We start from the raw sequence: 22648 nt of genomic DNA on the forward strand, positions 1-22648 counted from the left end.
TGCTGAGGCCGCGTCCCACATACAGCAACTAGAAGGATGTGCAGCTATGACATACAACTATCTACTGGGGCTTTGGAGGGAAAAAATAAATAAATAAAATCTAAAAAAAAAAAAAAAAAGAATTATCCACTGTAAAATTTCCCATTTTCCCAGGGGAAATAAGAAAAAACAGTAAATAGGGGTTTAAGGAGTTTTATAAAGTATTTATCAACCCCTCAAAAAGCCACACCACACCAGTCATCTTCCTAACACGAGTTGGTACTCTAAAATCTAGAAATAGGCCAGAGCAATCAGTTATATAGAACAGACAGAAAAATAGTCTCAAAATCAGGTAAACAAACAACAGCTATTACCACTTATGACATTTTATTGGCATATGACAATTTACAAGAGTCCCTGTTGCATTATACATCATCACACTGAGTAAGAATCGTTTAGCCATCTACATTCATTCTTATTGGGTAATATTTTTTCTCAAATTATAATTCCCAACACTTGATCTTAACTGTGACAAGAGGAACAAGAGTAATTCCTTAAAGCAGGCTGCAACTGGAAAAACATGTTTTGTTTTTATACTATAACTCCTAGGATGTTGAAAGGTATACACACATCAAGACTGAGTCATGGCCTTCTTAAACAGCTTTCTTAATCCTTTCTGGAAATATCCTTTGGTTCATTTTTATTTTCCTTCTCTAGGCAAAAGGAAGTCTGTTAGTACAGGTATCAAAGAGGTATTATTTTCTGGCACTTGTAAACAAATATCCTCACCAAGAGGAACCATTCAGCTTTTATAACATGTCACGAAGTGTGGAGTATTAACTGTGGTTTAAAAAAATACACACAGGCTACTTTTGATATGCTTGCCTCTGAAAAACCTAACATCCACAATAGCATTCTATTGCAGAGTTCTCACAATCACCCTTCCTACTATATTCAGGTATGATACTCTTTCCCCAATTTTGTTTAAGAGAATAAAAGTAACCAAATCATGTAAGTATCTGAGTTAAAGCAAAGCATTTGCACTTAAAATATAACCTGCTGATAGGACTTGGTAGCTTTATTCCTACTCCCTATTAAATAATTTCTCAGCAAATTCCCTTTTTCCTATTATCTTAAGTGAAAAAGCAGAACTGCACATTTATAGTCATGCATAGAGAGATTCAGTGTCTAGCCAAATAATAACTGTTAAAATAAAAGCTAGGGGCCAGCCCGGTGGCGCAAGCGGTTAAGTGCGCGCGCTCCACTGCGGCGGCCCGGGGTTCGCTGGTTCGGATCCCGGGCGCGCACCGACGCACTGCTTGGCAAGCCATGCTGTGGCGGCGTCCCATATAAAGTGGACGAAGATGCGCACAGATGTTAGCCCAGGGCCGTCTTCCTCAGCAAAAAAAGAGGAGGATTGGCGGATGTTAGCACAGGGCTGATCTCCTCACAAAAAAAAAAAAAAAAAGCTACATTTATTCATATAAAATAAAGTGGTCATGAAAATTCTCCTATATTGGACATCGAATCCAAGTTGCTTTATCATGTTAAGTATTATCCTGACCAGAAGATTAGTTATGTTCCAATTAATGCAACACACGCCTGCTATGACAGTATTTCCCCTGCTCTAACAGTTTCAAAAAGACAAAATTAATAAGAAAAACCATGCAATACTAAGGATCTTAGGGCCATAAACATCACATATACTGTGTTTTGTTTTCATTTTTCCCCCCTGTAGCTTTTGGCAAATGCCCCCGGCTAATCAAGGTGTTAGAAGCATTGCAAATCATCAGGTGAGGATGAAAGAGCCATACATTTAAGATCTTTAAAAGTTTACACTAACAGAATAAGCATTATCTCCTTTTAATGCAAACATATACAAACAATTCGGTTACTGAATTAACAAATGGAATCTGACAAAAGTTGTGCTCATAACGCAGACAGACTTCACACTGAAATTCACTATTTTGGATTTTCATTCCTTTAAGAGCTATCAGCATAAACATAAAGGTAATTTACATTTGAAACATTATCTACCTGAAAAATAGGACCCTTAAGAAGAAAAACAAAAAGCCATTTTATAAACTGCAACTGAAATAGGGAAAAAAATAAAAATGAAATTAGATCAATGCTGCAACAAACTTCCTGTCAAAACTTTTTATTGATGACATTTGAAAAACAGGTTACTTAAAACACTACAAACGAACAGTATGTTCCAATTGCCCATTTTTCCTTATGGTTAACCTACAACCTAATGCGTCAGCGGTCCAAAAGCTCAAATAAATATGTAAGATATGACATCAGGTACATCTTTCTAATCTATCAGGTTATTCTGCAGGATAATCCTCTTCCATACCAACACCAGGATTACAGGTTTTGTTCATTGAAAAATAAGACGTTCAGTCGGAATGGGGCTTTTATTTGCAGTATTATGACATTCCAGTTTCCTCTTTCAAAGAATAGCCGATATCTAAGACCATGACTCAAACTTTCAAATAAGAATAGAAAAAGAACACTGAATTTTGACCCCAAATAGTAAAGGCTCCTAAGAATGGTTTTTATAGGCCACTGCTTGCTTTCAGTTTAAAAAAAAAAAAAAAAAAAACTCAAGTATATACTTTTCAATCTAACTTTTAATAGCTTGTACTTTTTAGCTATTGGTGAAGCTTTTTTTCTTCTTAAAGATTTGCTGAAGTGTTAAACTAGCTTAGTTTACCAACGGAACAACTTTTTCTGTGGTACACTTCAAAAATTAGTCACCCTACAATGTAGTGTGTTTGAATTAAGGAAAATGTTAAGCAGATGTATACAACTAAAATAATTAGTGTGGTCTCTATAAACAACTTCTGTTCAGGGATTTGTATGCAGAGCTACCGTGTACTTCAGAATAAACAGTAATAAACAAGGAGGGAAGAGAATCAGAACTTTCACAGAGCTGTACTTGACCATATCTTATAGACAAAGCAGAATTACAATGCATGTAACAAAAACAGTAAAAGTATTTTTTTTAAAAGTTGATAGTTACAAATATGGTACGTAACAATTTTCTACTTTATTCAGTACGATTTTCAACATACAGTCTACTATTTTTCAAGATATTTGAAGACTTAAAACAATTTCTATAGACTACTTGCAAACAGTAAAATTGAAGTAAAATGCTTACATTCTTATTTGAAAACAAAAATCAGGTAAAAAATGGTGGGTGTAAGTTCTGCTCTCTGTTGCAATCTCACTTCAGATTTACTATTCCTAAAAAAAACAGGGAAAAATAAAGATTAGCAAAGATGTGAAGAGTGAAAACGATCCATAATAATCATTGTTCCTAAAAAAAGTTAATATGCAAGAAAATGTTAGAATCACTAACAAGCTGAAATTTTCTACCTTTTCTTCTTTGCGTCTGTCCTTCTTTTCTTCATTATTTTCCATGGTCTCTTCTTCATCTTCAACAATGCCGTCCCCTTGGTATTTGTCATGAGTCCATTTTGGACTGCTACCTGATTTTTTGAAGTTAAAGCGCCCTCTGCCACGTTGAAAAGTACCACGACCTCTTCCTCTTTTGGCCCAATAATCCACACCATCATCTCTGTCATCATGCTACAGAAAGGTTAGAAACAATCATCACTGAAATGTCTTTCTTGTAAGGGAGATGATTATATTCCCAATCATAAGACATGGTATAAATCTTCTGAAGACTGCATATATGAGATTGCTAATGTTCTAAAACACAATAAAACAAAACCAATAAACTGAACTTTTCAACGAAAATATACTCCATTTTCAAAGCAAATAATTAGATCTTACTGTTCAGTAACCCAAGCACTGAGAGCTGCCCAGACAATATTTTGGAGAATCTCAACTACTAAATTACTGCCAATTTTCAAAATTTTGACTTTTTGCTTTTCATTATTATTTCAATCTAAGTCCACTTGTTATTACACTGCATGCAAATAAGATAAACTAACCAATATTCTTCCCCAAAAAATTACCTTAGTCATAAAGATGTGGCAAAGTCATAAATGTCAATAGAATATCATCAATAACACTTACTAAGTAAAACAGGTGGTATGAATTATGCCTTACATGTAAGAACAGATTTTAAAATCCTACTGATTTAAATCTAAATCTGTGTATACTACATATCAATCTCACATGCCAAATGCTCCCTAGAGTAATACCTCACTTATTTCTTCTTCACCAACCTCAAGTACAGCAGCTATTACATTCCAATTTTAATTTTTCATTAACTGTATCCAAATACATATGTTCCCCAAATTACAAACTGTTCCATTAATCAAAACAACCTGCAAAACTGAAAAGTACTTGACTTAGTGGATAAGCAGATGAGCATTACATCCCAAAACGAAAAGCCCAAGTTCTCCTCCAATGTAATTTAATTAACTGCTGCCCTCCTCAAACTTAAGCTCTTAAGTTTGTCACCTACAAAAATGGGAAATTAGGCAAAATGATGCCCCTTTAAAAGACAACAGGCACAATGCAAACAATGTTGCAAAACCTATGGAGTACTGGTACTGATCAACTCTGCAAAAGTCATTAACCTTTCTTCAAATATTATGTGATACACGAGCACCTTTTTCCAAACACAGAATGTGCCTTTGTGCATATTCATAATAGAAATCACCCTCCTGCATGACTTGAAAAGCTCGGTTACGCATGTAATTAACAGACTATATGAAAGAGCACTTACCAATTTCTAATAATCTCTCTTTACCAAACCAGTGAAAGATCACTACACCTAGAGGTGGGCACGACTCCATAAAAAACAAATTTAGGAACTATCAAAAGTGTGAATTTCCATGTCTGAAAGTTTCATTATAAACCCGAAATAAACTATTTTAAATGTGTGCCACTCAAAATGATGCCCATGCAATTATATAATTTCAGGCTTCCTTTGGTATTAGCACACTCAACTCCACAGTCTGTTTTGTTTGTGGTATTTACACAGTATTCCATGGATTTGTGGGAAGAAGCAGAGGCATGAGTTTAAATCTTAACAAAAACTGTGTGACTTTACTTTCTCATTTTAAACAAGGGCGATAGCCTTGAGGAAAAACAGATGATCTGTAAAAAGTGCCTAGCCCAGTGTCTGACAAACATTCAGTGAACAGTGGTAATAATAATGTTTATACAGTGCTTACTAAGGGTAAGGCACTGTTCTGAGCACCTTCCATGTATTTACTCATCTACTTCTCACAACAACCCTGTAAAACACTGACTAATTCCACTTTAGATGTAAAGAAACTGAGGCACAGAGAAATTGAGTAACTTACCCAAGGCCACAGAGCTAGTCCCTTCCACTACCCCTTATGCCCATCACCCACAGAATACACTTCCCAGGTATCTTAGTGGCAGTAAATGATTGCCATATGATGCAGGTAAGAGTTAGCAGATATAGACAAAGCAATAGCAAAGCTAGACACTGGAGTTACACTAGCCATGACTTTTAAATATACAATCATCAGAAACTAGGTAAAGAAAATGGCAGCTAGAAGATTAGGCTGTGTTTTTCAGAGAGTATCCTCGATGCTACCTAAGTGACATTTTGATGCTAGGCAGACTAATGCTTAATCCTCAAATTCTCTCATCCAAGATTTTAGTCTTATAAATACCAAACTTTTCTGGCCCTTTATCTGTGAAGTAAGTAATTTTTAAAAATTATAACACACAGCCAAAAACATCTTAACAAAAGAGACCATATCAGAACCAAGATCTTCTGAATCCTCTCATCTCTTCTCCATAAGATGATGAAGTTTCAAAGGGTTAATTTATTAGAACTCCAAGGCCGAAGCCCCTTCCCCACTAGAGATTTTCTCTTCTTCAGACAACATCAACTCAACACTGAGCATCTGCCCACTTCAATACTTCCCCACTTGCTCCAACTCTTCATATACTCACCCCTCCAGAGAATTTCAGGTTCTAAGACTATTACCTTTCCTGGAGGACTTACTAAAAACATTACCATATCTTTGTATAGACCCAAGTTTTAAGACAGAAAATTTCAGAAGAGAATGCAATAAATGTTACTATTACTCAATATTGTTGGAAGAATGATATGGTGCCTTCAGAACCCTGGCTCTGGAGCCCAATGTGTGTGTTCCAACACTGACCTTACTCCTAGTAGGCATGTAACTTTGGTCAAGCTACTCAATCTCTGTACCTCAGTTTTCCATCTGTAAAAGTAATGGCCCCACCTCAAATAAGCATGAAATAAGTTAATACAGGTAAAACACTTAACATGGTGCCTAGCATAGTACATATGCTCAATAAATGTTACCTATTACATCACTAAGTATTAATGTTTCATTAATATGGGCAAAATTTCCATGCTGGTCAATAATTCTGAAAGAACCTAGGGGAATGACTATTCAATTTCATTTCTTCTGAATTATATTTTTGTTTATATTTCTATTCAACCTAGCTGTCTGAAAATATCTTTACAGAATGTGCAAAATCTTTTAAATTTAAATATCCATGTAAAAACCAAAGTTGTCATTTCAATAGCTCATTAAGAACTAAAATAACTTTGGGAACTGATTTATAAGAAAAAATGTATTGTGTTAAATTCGTATCTAGTCAACATTAGTCTGTGACAAATGCACATGTATATCTTACACAGAAACAAAGATTTTTAAATATAACCCAGAACAGCAACATACAAAATGTTACTGCTACTTACAACAGGCTGAATTCTTAAAATAAAACCCTCTTTTTGATTAGTAAAACTACTGCCTAATTATAGGCCAACCTAAAATGATTATGTCCCAATTAAAGGTGAAAAGCTTTGATTCTGAAAGAATCCAAAGATTCTGAAAGAATGCCATAGAAAGATGAAGATCTAGCCTAAATTAAATATTTGTAAAACGGGAAAAGTTCCAAACAATTAATCTCTCCTTGTTCACTTCTCATCACTTCCCTCTTAGCTTTCTGACCCTTCACATTTGGTCTAGTGTCTGGCACTGTTCCTATCACTCACTCCTCACCCCATCTTTGAAACGTTGGCCTTTTAATCTCTTCTCTTATGACTGGGTGATCTCATCATGGCTTTAATTATGACCTGTAAGAGGATGGCTCCTAGATTTTTTCTTTTCTCTCTCTAGATCTGCATTAGCAACTATCCATTGCACATCTCCACTTTATTTCTCCCAGGGACTTCAAGAACAGAACTTAATCTTCGCCTCAAATGGGCTTCTTTCCCCTGTATTCCCCGTCTTAGAGAAATTCCTTCTTCTCACTACCAACATCTAACTAGTGGGTCCCTGAATAAGTCCTCATAAATGTTACTTTCTTAACTTTTGAGATCTAGCCTCTTAGTTCAGATACTCAATATCTCTCAGATACATCTGTTCTCACAACCATGGTTTTTCTAAAATCTGCTTAAAATCCAAATTTATTAAAGTATTATGGCCTTCTACAACTTGGCTCCTACTTATTCTTAGTTTTCCCCAAATTACACCACCATCTAGCCATCTGAGTACAGGAGTTCTCTACATCAGGATGTTTCACTCCTTCTGCTATCTACAGTACACCTGCCCATCTTTTAAGCTCAAGATTCAAGGCAAGTTCCTCTACAAAGTCTCTCCTAATCACTCTCTCCTTGGCAGTAATCCACCATTTCCTTCCTTTGGAGGAAATCCTCCAAACGTATTTTCGAATGTTTGTTTCCCCATTACTGGTCTCTAAGCCAAGAACTGGAATCATCATATTTGTGTTTCCCTCCTTAGTACCTAGCATAAACAGCAGTCTGTTAATACATAAATTCTTAAATCAAAAAGATGGATCTTTCAAACTTTTATATAATTGAATAAAATGCCTTTCACTTTCTCAATTATCAACTCAAGCAACTCAAACAATCATAAATTTCTCCTCAGGGGGCATATGTTGAGCCAACATTATGCATAATGTGCTCTGCAAAAATTTAACTTTTTCAGAGTCTTGGTCATTCAAGTACCCAAAAAAGAGACAAATGGAAATCTGGGGGGGGCCGGGGGGGGGGGGTTAGGAAGATTGGCCCTGAGCCAACATCTGTTGTTGATCTTCCTCTTTTTGCTTGAGGAAGACTGTCGCTGAGCTAAGATCTATGCCAATCTTCCCCCATTTTGTATGTGGGATGCCGCCACAAGATGGCTTGATGAGCGGTGTGTAGGTCAGCACCCAGGATCAGGATCCGTGAAGCCCAGGCCACTGAAGCAGAGCATGCAAACTTAACCACTATGCCACTGGGCCAGACTCTGAAATTAATTTTTGAAACAACTGTGTTGCCTATTCTCCAAACAAAATATGGATCTACTTCAGAACACAGCTCTATCCTCTAAGTTAGCAAATATGTTGTGGTCATTCAGGTTTATTCAAATATTCATAAAAAGCCAAATGAAAGACACAATTCTGAAAATCTACTACTTTCCATCTTGTTTCAACAAAACAACCAGCTCTCAAAACTAGCCTCTGAAACAACTTCTCTGAGAAGCTATGACAAAAATGAATACTTCTGGTGATAGTTTGGATATTTTCTTAAGTCTCTGTCTATAATGCAGGGTAGACCCTTTTCCGCCATGCCAAACTGTAGGAAATTTCCATCATTACCTAGAGAATTTTTCAGGACCCTCCTCCTCCAGCTTCATCCCTTAGAAAACTATTTCAGAGGGAAAAGCATCAAATTAGTGTATCCAGCAACTTTCCCACAATGTTATTTTTCATCTTCCTTTTACTCCAATGAAAGTCAACAGCCTCCCTGAGATCCCTAGTTACATATACTGTGGAAGAATTCTTCTCATCTTTCATTTTCAAATATAGCTGTGATGATGGAAGGCAAATCTTAATGAGAAGTTTCTACATCTTTCACTATCTTACAGACAGATAGGAAACGTTAATGTTGTTCTCTGAATGTGGCTATCACATCAGGTATATTTTTAGTTTACCCTGATCAGCCCATAGGTGATGTCAATTAAGTGCAAACAGGACTAAAGGGACTCACATTTTCAAGACTTCAAATCATCTAGATAATGAGTTTTTAAAAAGGTTTCCCGCATTATGGTGAATGTTCTCATAAGAGTGGATACCTGTACTCAAAATGTATGTGCCCAGTATGCTTTGAAAATTAACGCAAACCAAATAAACACAGATTTCTAACACCCACCAAGAAGTACTTCTTGCTCTTTGGGGTATATTCTGGATCCCATTCCTCTTCCTTCGGTCTCTTTTGAAAAGTAGTATTTGAGTTGTTTGGACCAGTATTTGTCCCAGCAAAAACTCCTCTGGCTCTTCCTCTGCCTCTAATTCGAAACTGATTAACATTAACAAAGTTGTTTAGTAATGCAATAAAAAGGTATTTAGTTACATGCAAACTTGAATTTTACTGCAGTAACAAAACACACATTCCCTAATTTCCTTCCTAAATCTCAATTTCATAGCCACTGAGGATGGAAAGGATGGCCATTTTATATCATCAGCAAAAAATTCTGCTTACTGAAAGTTGAGTAAGTTAAAAAGAAATGCACAGTCAACCTAAGTGTTAGACTATTGCACTTTCATGACCTGAACTAATATTTTAAAATAATCATATGGTTTTTTCCCTTTTACTAGCCCAAAGAGTTGTCTAATTCCTCTTAGTTATCATAGGGGCCCCAAGTGCTCAACTATACCTACCACCATATAAGCAAAGCTCTTCTCTTTTCCAAGTTATCTAATCAATGAACCCTACTAATAACCAACTGGATAGTCGCCCAACGTAGGAATCTGAATCTAGAAATTAAAAGAGTCAAGAAGATGCACTACTCTGAAGTCATTAAAATAATAACTATATCAAATTTATGGAAACATGGGGATAATGTGTATGCTATGTAGAATAAAAAGATAAGTTATATGATTTCTATGATTCACATATAAATAAGGACTTGAAGAAAATAGGCAAAAATGAAAATAGCTGTAATACAGAGATGAACATGTGAATTTTTTTAATGTTTTAAAATATCTTTTCAAAAACTAAGTGATTAAAGAAATAGATCTCAATCAATAACTTTCCTTGACTCTTGCATCTGTAAGCACTATGTACAGTTACTGATCCTAAAGTTAAGAAAAGTATCTAGTTTATATAGATGCTTCTAGATCTCAACATGGCATCTTATTTTTTTTTAAATCAGGCTAAAACATTTTTTTCACTCTGTGTACAAAGAAAGCATTATCCCAGCTCCAGCCACTCCTCCCTCCTGCTAAATGGCATTTCTTAATGAAGATGATACTTCAAATACCATTTCATTTTTTAAGACTAATTCTGACTATAGGAGTAATGACTCACGTAACAAACAACGTCTAAATCATATATTTTACTTTCCTTCTTATGTACTGTACTCTAAGGTAAAATCCTATCAAATGATCAAAGACAATTTTATTACTTACAAAGGTTCCTCGTGGTCGGCTAACTCCTGCAAAGCCAGAGTATTCCTTCAGTTCATGGTGAGTTTTAAATTCTTCTTCTCTTTCCTTCTTACTCTCCTTTTCTTCTCGAGAGCTGGGAGAAGAAGGTGAAGCTGAAGAGGATGAAGATCGAGAATGATCTTGCTCTCTACTTTTATGTTTACTGTAAAATAAACAAAGAACAAAATATGTGCTATTTTTAAAAAGATAAAAACTTTGTTGTATCTTATAATAAGAGGGATATTTTTCAAGTCAAAAAACTATCCCCTATTAAAATTATTACGTAACTAAAATGATTGGGTGTTAAACTTTGACACAGTCTGTGTCCATTCTCCTTCAATATTTGTTTTACGTCACTACTGAAAAACAGGCTGTGGCCTGCCAGTTAGAAACTAGAAGTCTGGAAACTTCAAGAATAAGGTTTAGTTCTTCAATATTTCTAACTTGTTTTTTTGTTATTTTAAGGAAAGAAAAAGAAGAGTAGGAAAAAGTAAGAATGTTCTTAAGGCAAGTATCAAAATGACTGCAGTTTGTACACCCTGGGTGAGAACAGTTGATATGGTTTGGGCCATAACTCCATTATAGAAATAAAAACCATATGACATTACAAATACCAGTCATAAATAAAAAAACACAAGTAAAATCCACCATTTACATAATGAATAGCAAGAAAAACGATTCTCTATGATACTTAGCATTCCTATTATTTATTTGACTCTATGATGATCAATTTTACATGATTCTAATTCAACACCCAAAAAGGTCATACCTGCGGTAACTCTTACCACTGCTAACAGTATCCATGGAAACATTACTTTGAAAGACTAATACACATTGCTATTTCATAAAAACTAGTCCTTCCTCCCCCCATCTCTCCCATGTTAAACCACTAGTTATCAGTTCAAAATTCTTGTACTCTGGGTGTTATGAGTTGAAAAAGTGCGGAATCAAGCATAACGAACCAAAGTTCTTACACAAACTGTTTCTAGAAATGCACTGCATTGAAGTCCAACCTCCTGATGTAGCCTGGATAATAGGACACATTAATTTGTCATTTTTTTTTTCAGTGTTAGCTTGCTATTCCAAAGTTTTTGTCCTCATCCACCATAAGCCGTGTAAAAGACAAATACATTTTTGCTGTAAAACAAATAATTTTAATTGTTTAAATTTAAACATTCGATTACACAGTCAAAATTGAAAGCAATTAAGCTGACAATTATTAAAGGCTAATTAGAAGCTAAAACCTAACTCAGACAGTTTTAACAATTACCTGTCATCTTTGTAAGATTTGTATTCCTTGTACTCTTTTGGAGTTTTTTCCTGCTTTCTTGATCCACTGGATTCCCTGGAGCCCTTGGAATCCCCCCGTTCTTTACTTCTTTCTTTTCTCCGACGATCAATGTCATGCCGAAGATCAGCAGAATCACACCTTAATTTTTTATCTCCCTATAAAGGACAGATGTAAAATATAGATTTCAGGGGAGATAAAGAGAAAAAAAAAAAAGAAATACATACACACACACACAGCCAAATTTTATGCCAGTTTCTAAACTGGTATTTTAGTACCCAAAAACAATGGATCATAACGTACTACTTCCATACTTAGTTTTTGTTAAAAAAATGTACTTGACTGTTTTTACTAAACATTTGTGTACACAAGTGCAGTGGAACTGGGTATATTATTAAAAGCTAGTTATCCTGCAAATGTCACAGGTTTTTGTTCCAAGCAATCCATAATAAACTTTTGTACAGTAAAATAATATAATTATTTTTCCACTCAGCACATCCTCATTAATTATCATCCCTCACCCTTCCACATGATGTTGCTGTTTTTTTTTAATAGTTGAATAATGATAGAGGTTATAATCTATAGTTATGGTGTAGCCATCTGCCTATAAAGTTAAGGGATCTTAAAGTAATGGTTCTCATTACTTAAGCTTCATTATCATCAAGCTCTTCTCAAATAAATTGACCAACCCAATAAAAATCACTTCAAAAGTAAAAATTCTGCAATTTCCATAACATGCAAGTGGAATATGATTAATGAAACCAATTGAGGTTGAACAGGGTAGAAACAAAGCCAGAAAGATATTATTCCCAATCCTGTACTCAGTATCTTGGGCCATATACTGCCCTTTCTCAATTCAGGTATTGCAACGGACATTAGTTTAACTGGGTCACAATTCACCTCCTTCTTGTTCCATTGCTTTTTCAAATACTATATAATTTAGGAAGATGGAAAGAGGCATCTAGGAATGAAGAAAAATTATACATCAGTAAGATGCTAAGCAATGTGGACATCCTTGCTAGAATTCAATGATAAGTACTTAATCTGGGAAATCTACCTATAATATTCATAAGCATTCATAAATCTGAAAGTATAAATATATCTCCAAATGATATCAACTACTCACCTATTTGCTCCCAGGGGAACAAAGCAAAAATCTAACCAAGAGCAAAAGCTTTCCTATTCACCTAGGTATTACCAAGCCCACAAATAACAAGACAATGTAAGTGCAAGTACTTTGCAAACTCCCAACTATATATACATTAGTTACATATTAACATATATGTTCATTATTCATTACACAGGAAGATCAAAAATAAAAAGCAATGTCTTATCCATCAGTAATCACTATTTTTTCTCCTCCAAATCAACATTTGGTCTGAGTAATGAGGAGAGAAGCAAGATACTCACTGTGTCAGAGCACAAGGATAGAATAAACTGTTGGTAAAACAAAATTAACCAACACTGAACCCAAGGTATTAAAAGTAAAAGCCAAAATTAGTATTCACTTCTCAGAATCTGTTTTTCCAAGATCAATATGCCCCATGCAGAGAAACCACTTCCTTACTAAGCTCTAAATTCCATAACTAATAAGTTAATAGCATGCTCTATTAAAAACCATGTATAACTGTTAATAACAGCTACTAGTAATAAAAATGCTAATGTCTTCATAATAGCCCAGTTATTCAACTCTGCAAAAAAGACGTATTCTCATTTTTCTGATCAGAAAACCAACATCCAAGAAGCTAATATTTTTCCAAATATCAGAGACAGTACTTGGTGACAGCCAGAACCAGAACCAAGCAGTACTCCCAAGTCCCCTAACCTTTTCATTACAACATAGAGTTGCTCCCTTTCTCCCTTTCCCCACATTTCTACTAGACTTTTATGGCCTGTCACATGACTAGTCTACCTAGAAAATGTCCACTTCAAATTATGAGTATATCAAGCAAAGTCCTCCTAACGACTGAATTCCACTCTCACAGAGCTCCTCGAAGCCATCATTCACAGGCTCCTCTCTCAAGTTTAAAAGCATTCTTCCCCCCAATCCACAAATATTCCAATAGTGACACAGTTTTTGTTCCAACTGTTCATCTGTAAATCAGGTCTTAGAATGCTTATTTCTTAGTCCAGATGAAAAATGCCTAGTAGCATGGGGATTACTCCCTGTTCTCTCTGTGAAGAACCTGGAGATATTATTAATTTAGGCAGACATAAATCAAGGAATATTTATTCTGGCTCACCCATTTCACCTCAAAACTTTAGAGAAACCCTAATATAATTTGTATCTTTGCTTTTCTAATTTTCCTTTGTCTATCCATTGATTCTTTACCTTTTTCTTAGAACTAATTTCTTTCTTTCATTAGTATTTTAAAAAATTACTCTTTGTTTAACTTAGATACATAGTATAGTTTCAGCTTAATTTCTTCTAGGAAAGAACACTATGTACACTATCATAGATATATGTAATGTATTTACAAGTTAAAAATAGAATATATCTAAAATTTTGCCTAGACAAACTATGCTTAGTACAGTATCCTTAACTAAGCTGAATTTAACACGAAAAAAAGGTCCAATCAAAACATACCTTTTGATTTTCTTCTTTAAAAACTCTCTCTTCCCCTGCTAAACGGGTATGCTTCCTCAGGGCACTTGGAGAGATGTCAATTCTCCTTAATATAAAATAAAGTGTATTTGTAGTCACATTACCTTTATGGTTCAAAAAAATCCTCAGAATTGTCCATTTTTTGTAAAGGAAATACTAGACTGTTAGTTTTCTCCTAACTGACTAATTTAGCATAGTAAGAGTATTAAACTGATTCCTAATAGACAACTAAATAACTATATTCACTAAAAATGAATTAAAATGCTTCAACCCTATTATATTTTTATATATAAATGAAGCCTGACCTTTTAAAACATCAAATTTATTTTAATAATCAAAAAAGGAAAAATGTTTTGATTAAATTCAGTATTAAGTGTCAATCATCATACAATTATATCAATATCATCAATGAACACACCAATAGGATTATTTGTTCCTATCTATCTCCAATTTTTTACATATTCAGTGGATCTTTTATCTGTGCCTTTCCTTGCCTTTTTAAGCTAGTGTCAGTTGCAACTTCCCAGGGGTTCCTCAGCAGCCACCACCAAAACCACACCTAGTATGTAATAAGCACTAAGTTGGATACTTTATAACCAATACTACGAATTATCACCACCACCCAGCAAAACAGACATGGTTATCCTTATTTTCTAGATGGAAGAAAAACTAATGTTCAGATATTAAATAACTTGTTCATCACAGGACAATGAAGTGACAGAGCCAGGATCTGAACATAACTGACTTCAACATTCATGCCCTTTTCATGAAGAACAGTTCTGCCTCTCAACAAGCACACCTATTTTACAAACTTACTGGAAGTAAATTAAATTCAAGCGTTACTCTAGGCAACCAACCCCCTCCCAAAAAACAAATGTGATAACTATTTAATTCCAAACTGGGGAGTGGTAAGAGTATTTTAAGTCCTAACAACCAGTTTAAACCAAATAAACTGAAAATTAAGAAGAAAACAGTAAATTACAAACTTTTCGAGACTCGAAACACATTTATTCAAGGCATAAATCAGGAATAAAACCAAAGTTCATCTGTATCATGATGAGAGCACAGTTCCAGTATAATCTTGTTTAAACAGCGTCTTCCTATCAAAACAACATTTTTATCTGCCCACTCAGTGGTGCACGTACCTGTGTATCTCGGGGCTCTTCTGCCGGGTACTATGTTCTTCAGTGGCTTTCTGATACGAAGTGAACCTCTCGTTTAGGGTCATTGCAGCAGATTTGAAGTACTGCTCTGTTGATTTAGGAGAAATACTGCCCAATTAGTTATCTGTACTTTAAGAGAAATTTTCATTTGTGATAGAAAGGCATGTAGCAGGTGAAAAGGATTAAAAACACTCAAGAAACCTAGCAGAAGAGAATCAAGTGTTACAGAGAGCTCCTACCCTGTCCCTTTTAACTTCCTGTAGCTCAGCAGGGTAACTGATACAAAGTTCCTCACAGGTCCCTGTCAATACTACACACAATCGAAAAATAAGAGATTAAATTGAGTCTCTAATTCCATTTCAATAATACACTACTTCCTCAAACAGAACAAAGAGAAACAATAATATGTGAATGTCCTTATACCTTGCGAATACTAACCAATGAAGTTACTGCAAGTAATCATTTGCAGAAAACAAAAAAATACTGAAATAACTACACAGCTGGTTTTACTAAACGAATAGAATTACTTCAGCAAAAACTATGTTGACAACAAAAATTGGATTTAAGAAAAAACTGATTACTGCCATTTCAACTGGAAAAATATTTTTTAAATCAATTAACATTCACTAATACTCCAAAAATCTGGCATCTTGGCAAACCTGACAGCACATTTGATACTACTGTCTTTCAACAATTTTAAAATTAGTAATATCAATACTGATTAGTTTTTTAAACCAGTTCAAGATACTTTGTAAATGTAAAATAGAAAGACGTATAAAGTCATAAAATGTTACATTACGAAGCAAGCTATCTGCTTAACAGGTCAACATACATCTGTGTCAACTTACCGCCCAATATCCAGCACATGTCTCATAACCAATCATTAAAACTTGAAACGGCCACTACAAGGGTAGTGCCTCAATCATAATTCCATGAAACCCAGGAATTTGAGCTAGCAACTCAGTTTTTATGCCATTTTTGCCAGGAAGACAGAAGATTCAACTTTGCCTGTATCTTTCAACAGCTATTTTACTTTGAAACATGGATTTTTGCCATTTCAAAACATATTCCAGGACCTAGTTACAATGAAAAAGAAAACATCACTGGGCATTTTCAGCTCTATATTAAGTAAGAGCTGTTCAGATCGGTTGCACAATACCAATAATGAAACATAACTACAGTTCTTTAAAAAAAAAAAAAAAAGAGAAAATGAAAAAGAAAAAATTTTATCAAAACCTGATCTCAAAACCGAGCAGTAAATTGTAAAATGTGGAGACAGGTCAAAAAAAGGTGAAAAAAGAAAAAATGTTAATGTTTCATATTTTATGTCCCACAGTAGTATGGTCATAAACTGGTTCACAAACCTAGTTATAGCCAAATAACAAAACTCTTTTGTTACCACGTTTAAATAATTACAGTCAAAAAGAAATGCATTAACTATTCACTGTTTTGAAATATCAAATGCATAAAAAATTGCTAGTGACAAGCTTCAGCTACTATAATGAGTTGTTCTCATGTCAAAACTTCTTTTAAAAAAAGGCTTTTAAGACCACAGCCATGGAGATTCCTAAGTAAGAATTTATTTCATAGTAAGCTGCCTTTTAAACAAAAAGAGAAAATAAAACCAAACCTAATTGCCCCAAAAGTCATACCCTAAAACCTTTGAAAATCAGTAACTTTGTAACTAGAATTACACACTGGTGAAAACAGAACACCTTTAGTTCAAACGAACACCCTTATCATCTTTAAAACCTAAAGAAATGTCATCATTAGCCTAATTAGTCATTATTCATGTAGTCACTACTTATCTAACATACTTTTCAATTTCCTGAACTGCCTTCCCCTTTAAAAATCCTAATATATATTTCCTGGTTTATCATTTTAAAAAGGTAAGTATTATAACAAATTAAGTAACGCAAAAACAATATAGGAAATTAATACTATTTTTCCACTGGTTTCAGGTTTCTTTAAAAGTTGAAAAGAAATTCTTAATAAATAATAGTACCAATACTGCCTCACTTTGTTATAAAATCTATGCCAAGAGTACATTATCACAAATCATATTCATGCAATGAAAGACAATCTGTAAGCATTCTGCACTTCCAACACAGTATAACAGCACATTCCAAAAAGCCTTAGCATTAAATAAACCTACATCATGTTTTATCATGATATAGATTTTGAGAGTATGTTTTACCTCTATTTAGCATTTCAACACTTTTTATTAGATATCTTCATGGGTCTTAACGCTGGCAAGACTGGTATTTCTTTCATGAAATTCTATTTTTCTAAATGTTTAATAGTGTCTGTGTATACTTGCTAGCCCTGGCATACATTAATTATTAGACATAACTATTCATTTTTTTATTTACAAGAGAAATTTAATTCACAATACTAAACATACCTTTAACATGATGAACCAAGGACACAATGTGTTGAATAAATGACTCTGAAGTGCTTTTGCTGGCCTGTGGCAACTTAATGTGGTCAAAGATGGATCGGAATTCTTGCTCCTTCTTGACAGAATGGACAAGTGTACTAGCAAGTAGCCTGTCTTTAGTCAAGGAAGCAGGTCTGGAGCATATCAGTAACAAACACACACAAACAAAATATACCATTGGTTTGAATATGTAAATTGGAAGTATATTCAGAAAACAAGATAATTAACTGGAATATTAACTAACCACCCCCAGATTATTTACTGGCTATCAGTGTGGAATTACCTGTTAGAATCATCAAGAGGAACAGGTGCCATTTTGAGTTTGACTTCAGGACGATGAGAATCACTGGCTATCATTTTGATCCTAAGGGGGCTCTCCTCTCTGAAGGTAGACTTTTCTCGTGCATCCAGATTCTTGTGTAGAGGGGGACTGTAATCAAAGAGGTCTTTGAGCTTTTCAGACTTTACCTGCTCAGGTGACTGAGTTTCTTTCTTTACTGTTATTCTCTCAGAACTTTTGTCGTCTTCCTTGTGCTTATCTTTTGTAGCGCTAGGCCTTTCCACTACATATCCAGTTTCTTTAAGTTTATAATTTTTTTCTTCTCTAAATGCATCACTTTCTCTATTGCCTTTCAGTGAAACTTTGGACTTGTACTTGGGTCCTTCCTCCTCAGTATTCCGGTGAGATGTAGTAGCAAAATTTTTACCCTGATCTGCAAGGACTGACTTCCTGAACTGTCTGTAATCCTCTGTCTCCTCTGTGTCATCCCCTTCTGAATCATTAAACTTTTGTTTTCCAGACTCTTTATCACTGAAGTAATCTAGAGCTTCCTGATCTTCCCATTCTCCCTCTGCCCTCCCTTTCTCTGATCCTTTCTCCTTTGGAGTCTCTTTGTCCCTGGTATTACCCCTATCAAGCAGGAATACTCTAGACTCTTCATCTGTGAACCTGTGAATAAGCAAAGAAGAGGATGGTAACTCTGGATTGCATTCATTGTGGATCACTTGCATATTTAAAAGTGTAGTCCCATACCACAGGACCAATAATAAAAGAAAAAAAAACCCTACTGAAAGATGCTTTTTCAGATTCCACTTTTAAAACACATTAAAAGCATCCATGTAGCATTTACATACTGAGTTTTTAAATAAATTTAAGTACGAGACTTCCTAAAGTTTAAAAAGTAAAGCCATTCTCAAAAATGTTGTTTCATCAGTCCACAATTTTGCACTAACAAACCCAAATTTCCAGAGATTCTATAGCATACAGCACAGCTTAAATCTAATTTTTGAGATTAAGAACCATTAATAAACAATATACTTATCTATTAGAATTCTACTTAGGATTATACTCAAAATTTCAGACTATCTCATTTACTTATCTACTACTATAACTAAGAGTTCACAGAAGTGTACTTTCACGCAGTTGATAACATTAGATATTTAATACTCTATTTGCATCATAAAATAGCTCCTAGTTTGCTGCAGAAAATGACTGTTTCCGGCAATAATGTAGAAACTATATATCAGTTCAATAAAAAAATTATTTCTATATCGTACAGCAGTATACCATAAACAGCATGCTTGCTCTATTTCCTCACTTATAAGTCAATCACACTACATTATCAATTTTCATTAAGTTTTTCAGCAACTTTTAGCAACACATGAAATGAGAATTTAAACAAACTGTTTAAAACATCACTAGAGTCAGTAAAAAATACCATTATCTTCTCTATAGTCAAGCAGATTTAGTAAAAATGACAACTGGACTGTTTACAATACCACACAAGTAAGAACACAAAATGCATTATTTATGTAGATCACATTATAATAGTGAAGAGAACAAAAAAAAGCTTTCAATGTTCTAACACTTACAAAATTAATCTCTAAAAGTTTTTACTGTTTTTACAACATGTTTACACTACTCAATTTATACTACTCAATTTCTCCTTGTTTACATTCTTAATTCTGGACTGCCTGAAAATGAACAAAATTAAAAGAAGGAATATAAATTAGTTTCTTTTAAAATACAACTTAAGTTAACCGGATGTAACTAATAACTTGGAATTATAAAGAAGGAAGTCATAAGCTAACTACACATCATAAAACAGTAAGTTTACACTTATAAATTCAAATAGAATTCAAACAACAAAAGTATTAATATTATAGTCTCAATTCTCTACCTTAGTTCTTACCTTTTTAAGAATTTTCCCGTCTTTGCAGTTTCCTGATCTCCACCGTCAGGATAAAATGAGGAACGTCCCCTAGCCTCATCTCTTGGAGCATTCTGTGGTGTGATTGTCTTTGCAGGGCTTCTTCGAGAAGGGATGTGATGAATTGGACTGTTCTGAGAAGGACTGTATCGACTAGATCCATTGCCAACAGAACCAGACCCAGACCTTTCAGGGCTATGTTGAATGGAATGTGAATGCTGAGAGGGAGTATTTTTTGCAGAGTGGACTGTACTGAGCATGGGGGCATCAGAGCACGATGAACTCTGACTAGGTGGCGTGGCGATTGGTGAGGGACTATGGGGTGATCTGGGACTATTATCATAAGCTGAGAGGCCAGGCCAAATATCACCAGACGTGGCTGATGATTTATTAAACTCATCAATAGACTCAGACGGGTCATGTTCAAAGGTATCTTTCGGTTCCTCCTGTGATTTACTTTTCAAAGGACTCTCTTCTTGAGGCTCTCCTTCAGCTTTTTTGGTTTGTTTTTCCTGAGACCCTCGTCTTTTAGAGACAGGAGATTTGCTATATGGGGATGAAGAACGAGAAGAGGATGATCTTGGAGACCTAGAGGATCTATATGACCGGCGAGATCTGCTTCGGGATCTTTGAGAAGAAACGGATCTTCTTTTTGGACTCCTGGAACGTGAACGACCTCGTCTAGGACTCCTAGAATGTCTTCTATTCCAGACAGGTCTATAACCACCTCGATGATATCTACCTCCTCCTCCTTGATAATACCCTCTACCCCTTCCTCTGTACCCATAAGGTCGTCTCATTCCTCTATTATTTCTGTAATCTCGGCGATAATCTCTAGAATAAATACGATCTCTACTACGAGATCTTGAATACGTCCTGGATCGAGACCTAGAACTAAAAATGAAATAAATATCAATGCAAGAAAAATAAACTATTCCATCCTACCATTCTAAATATTTCTGGTTGAATATAACGTAAAAAAAACTGTCAAAGTCAAAAATGTACACTAAAAAAAACAACCTTCATTTACACAAAAGTAAAAGTTTACTGTTTTCAATGAACAAAGTTTCACTTCTAAGGTAAATACTGAGAGAATAAATGCCTTAGGAATGAAAGCACAGAAACAGGAAGAAAAAAAAAAAAAAGGTCGGCATTCCAACAGCGCATTCTAACAAATTATATAGAATATTTATGCAGACACTTAGAGTGATAGTGTAAAAGAATCTTTAATGGCACAGAAGAATATTCATCAGTAAATCACCACTGGCTAAATGCATACATAACATAAAGTTAGGCCTAGAAAAAGAATACAGAAAAAACATAAACTAGTATTAATTCTTAATGAGATCTTAATGAAATTATGGTCACTTTTAATTTCAACTTGTAGTTTCTATATTTTCTATACTAACTATGTATTACTATTTGAACAAAGACAACCATAGTTAATCATTTTTAAACAAAAGAATAAATTTATTGAGACCTCAGAGTCAGAAATAACGAGAAACTATGAAACAATATGCAGATTGTTTACTGCCAAATAATTCTTACTTGATCAATTCATCTCTTAACAGCGTAGACAGATAGAAGAAATCCACTATATACTGCACAGTATAGTAAGAATCTGAGATCTGGAGCCAGACTAACTGGATTGTAATGTAAGTTCTGCCATTTACTAGCATGCAGCTTGGACAATACTCAATTTCCCCAACTCTAAAATGAGGATAACAACAGGTCTACTTCACAGGGTTCTTTGAGGATAAAATATAAAGGGTTTAGCACTGTGTCTGTATATAAGTACTCCATAAATGTTAGCTGATATAACTATCATTATTAAAAGAATTAAAAGTACAGTAAGTCACCTGTATCTCTTCTTTCTAGAGTGTGATCTTGATCTTGATCGAGAACTAGACTGTGATCTAGACTTTGATCTCGAAGAATGTGATCTAGAATTGGAGCGACCCATTTCTTTTCTCCTAGTCAAATGAAAGAGCAAAAAAGGTTAAAATCACAATACAATTGAGGAAGTTTCACATCATTATTTAACTTACTTTCAGACACAAATTGAATTTTACAAGACACAAGTTTCTCAAAGGCTATTATTCATCATTCTTTTCAAATGAGTACTAAGCCAGTCAAAATTATCCCTGACTAAAACTGTATTTTCACCTGCATGACAGGTACTGTATACTGAACACACAACAGAAGATTTCTACAGACTGCCCCACCTATGTGCCTCTATCCAAAAAGGCAGCAGCTGCAGAAGCCAGAAAGAGCAATGATACCAGACTGCAGCAGCATGTTAGATGTTATTCCATGCCCAATACAAATGCCTACCTCTCCTGTAAAAAAGATGAATAATATCAGAGTATTACAGATAACAAACCTGAAACAAAGAAAATACAAGTGGCATAACACTAAAGAAACACAAACCTACCAGACTAATCATCTTAAGTGCTTTATGGCCTTAAAATGGGACTAAATCGACCACTCTATGTATACAATACTGCCTAGAATGGTGCTGGATAGTCTCTTAGT

At 34.7% G+C, this 22648-nt stretch overlaps 1 protein-coding gene across 7 annotated transcripts in view; it reads right to left on the bottom strand.

Moving 5' to 3' along the window:
* Window positions 1-349: 349 nt before the first annotated feature.
* Window positions 350-22648, bottom strand: part of BCLAF1 (BCL2 associated transcription factor 1) — a 29911-nt gene continuing 7612 nt past the window's right edge. For 2 of the 7 annotated variants that reach the window (XM_087444161.1, XM_014781260.2), the window contains 11 exons: window positions 21973-22086; window positions 20096-21001; window positions 18187-18852; window positions 17868-18037; window positions 15446-15551; window positions 14283-14367; window positions 11678-11853; window positions 10390-10570; window positions 9131-9277; window positions 3361-3573; window positions 350-3228 (listed from right to left, as the gene is read on the bottom strand). In XM_087444161.1, the coding sequence (XP_087300287.1) occupies window positions 3223-3228; window positions 3361-3573; window positions 9131-9277; window positions 10390-10570; window positions 11678-11853; window positions 14283-14367; window positions 15446-15551; window positions 17868-18037; window positions 18187-18852; window positions 20096-21001; window positions 21973-22086 (2770 nt within the window). In that variant the 3' untranslated portion in view covers window positions 350-3222. Of the gene's footprint in view, window positions 3229-3360; window positions 3574-9130; window positions 9278-10389; window positions 10571-11381; window positions 11545-11677; window positions 11854-14282; window positions 14368-15445; window positions 15552-17867; window positions 18038-18186; window positions 18853-20095; window positions 21008-21972; window positions 22087-22648 lie in introns of those variants that run through there. The other 5 variants (XM_004422352.3, XM_087444160.1, XM_014781262.2 and 2 more) reach the window with 4 other exon arrangements.

This window comes from Ceratotherium simum, chromosome 19 (genome assembly GCF_057802395.1).
Source record: "Ceratotherium simum simum isolate JZ-2026a chromosome 19, ASM5780239v1, whole genome shotgun sequence".
Lineage (NCBI taxonomy): Eukaryota > Metazoa > Chordata > Mammalia > Perissodactyla > Rhinocerotidae > Ceratotherium > Ceratotherium simum.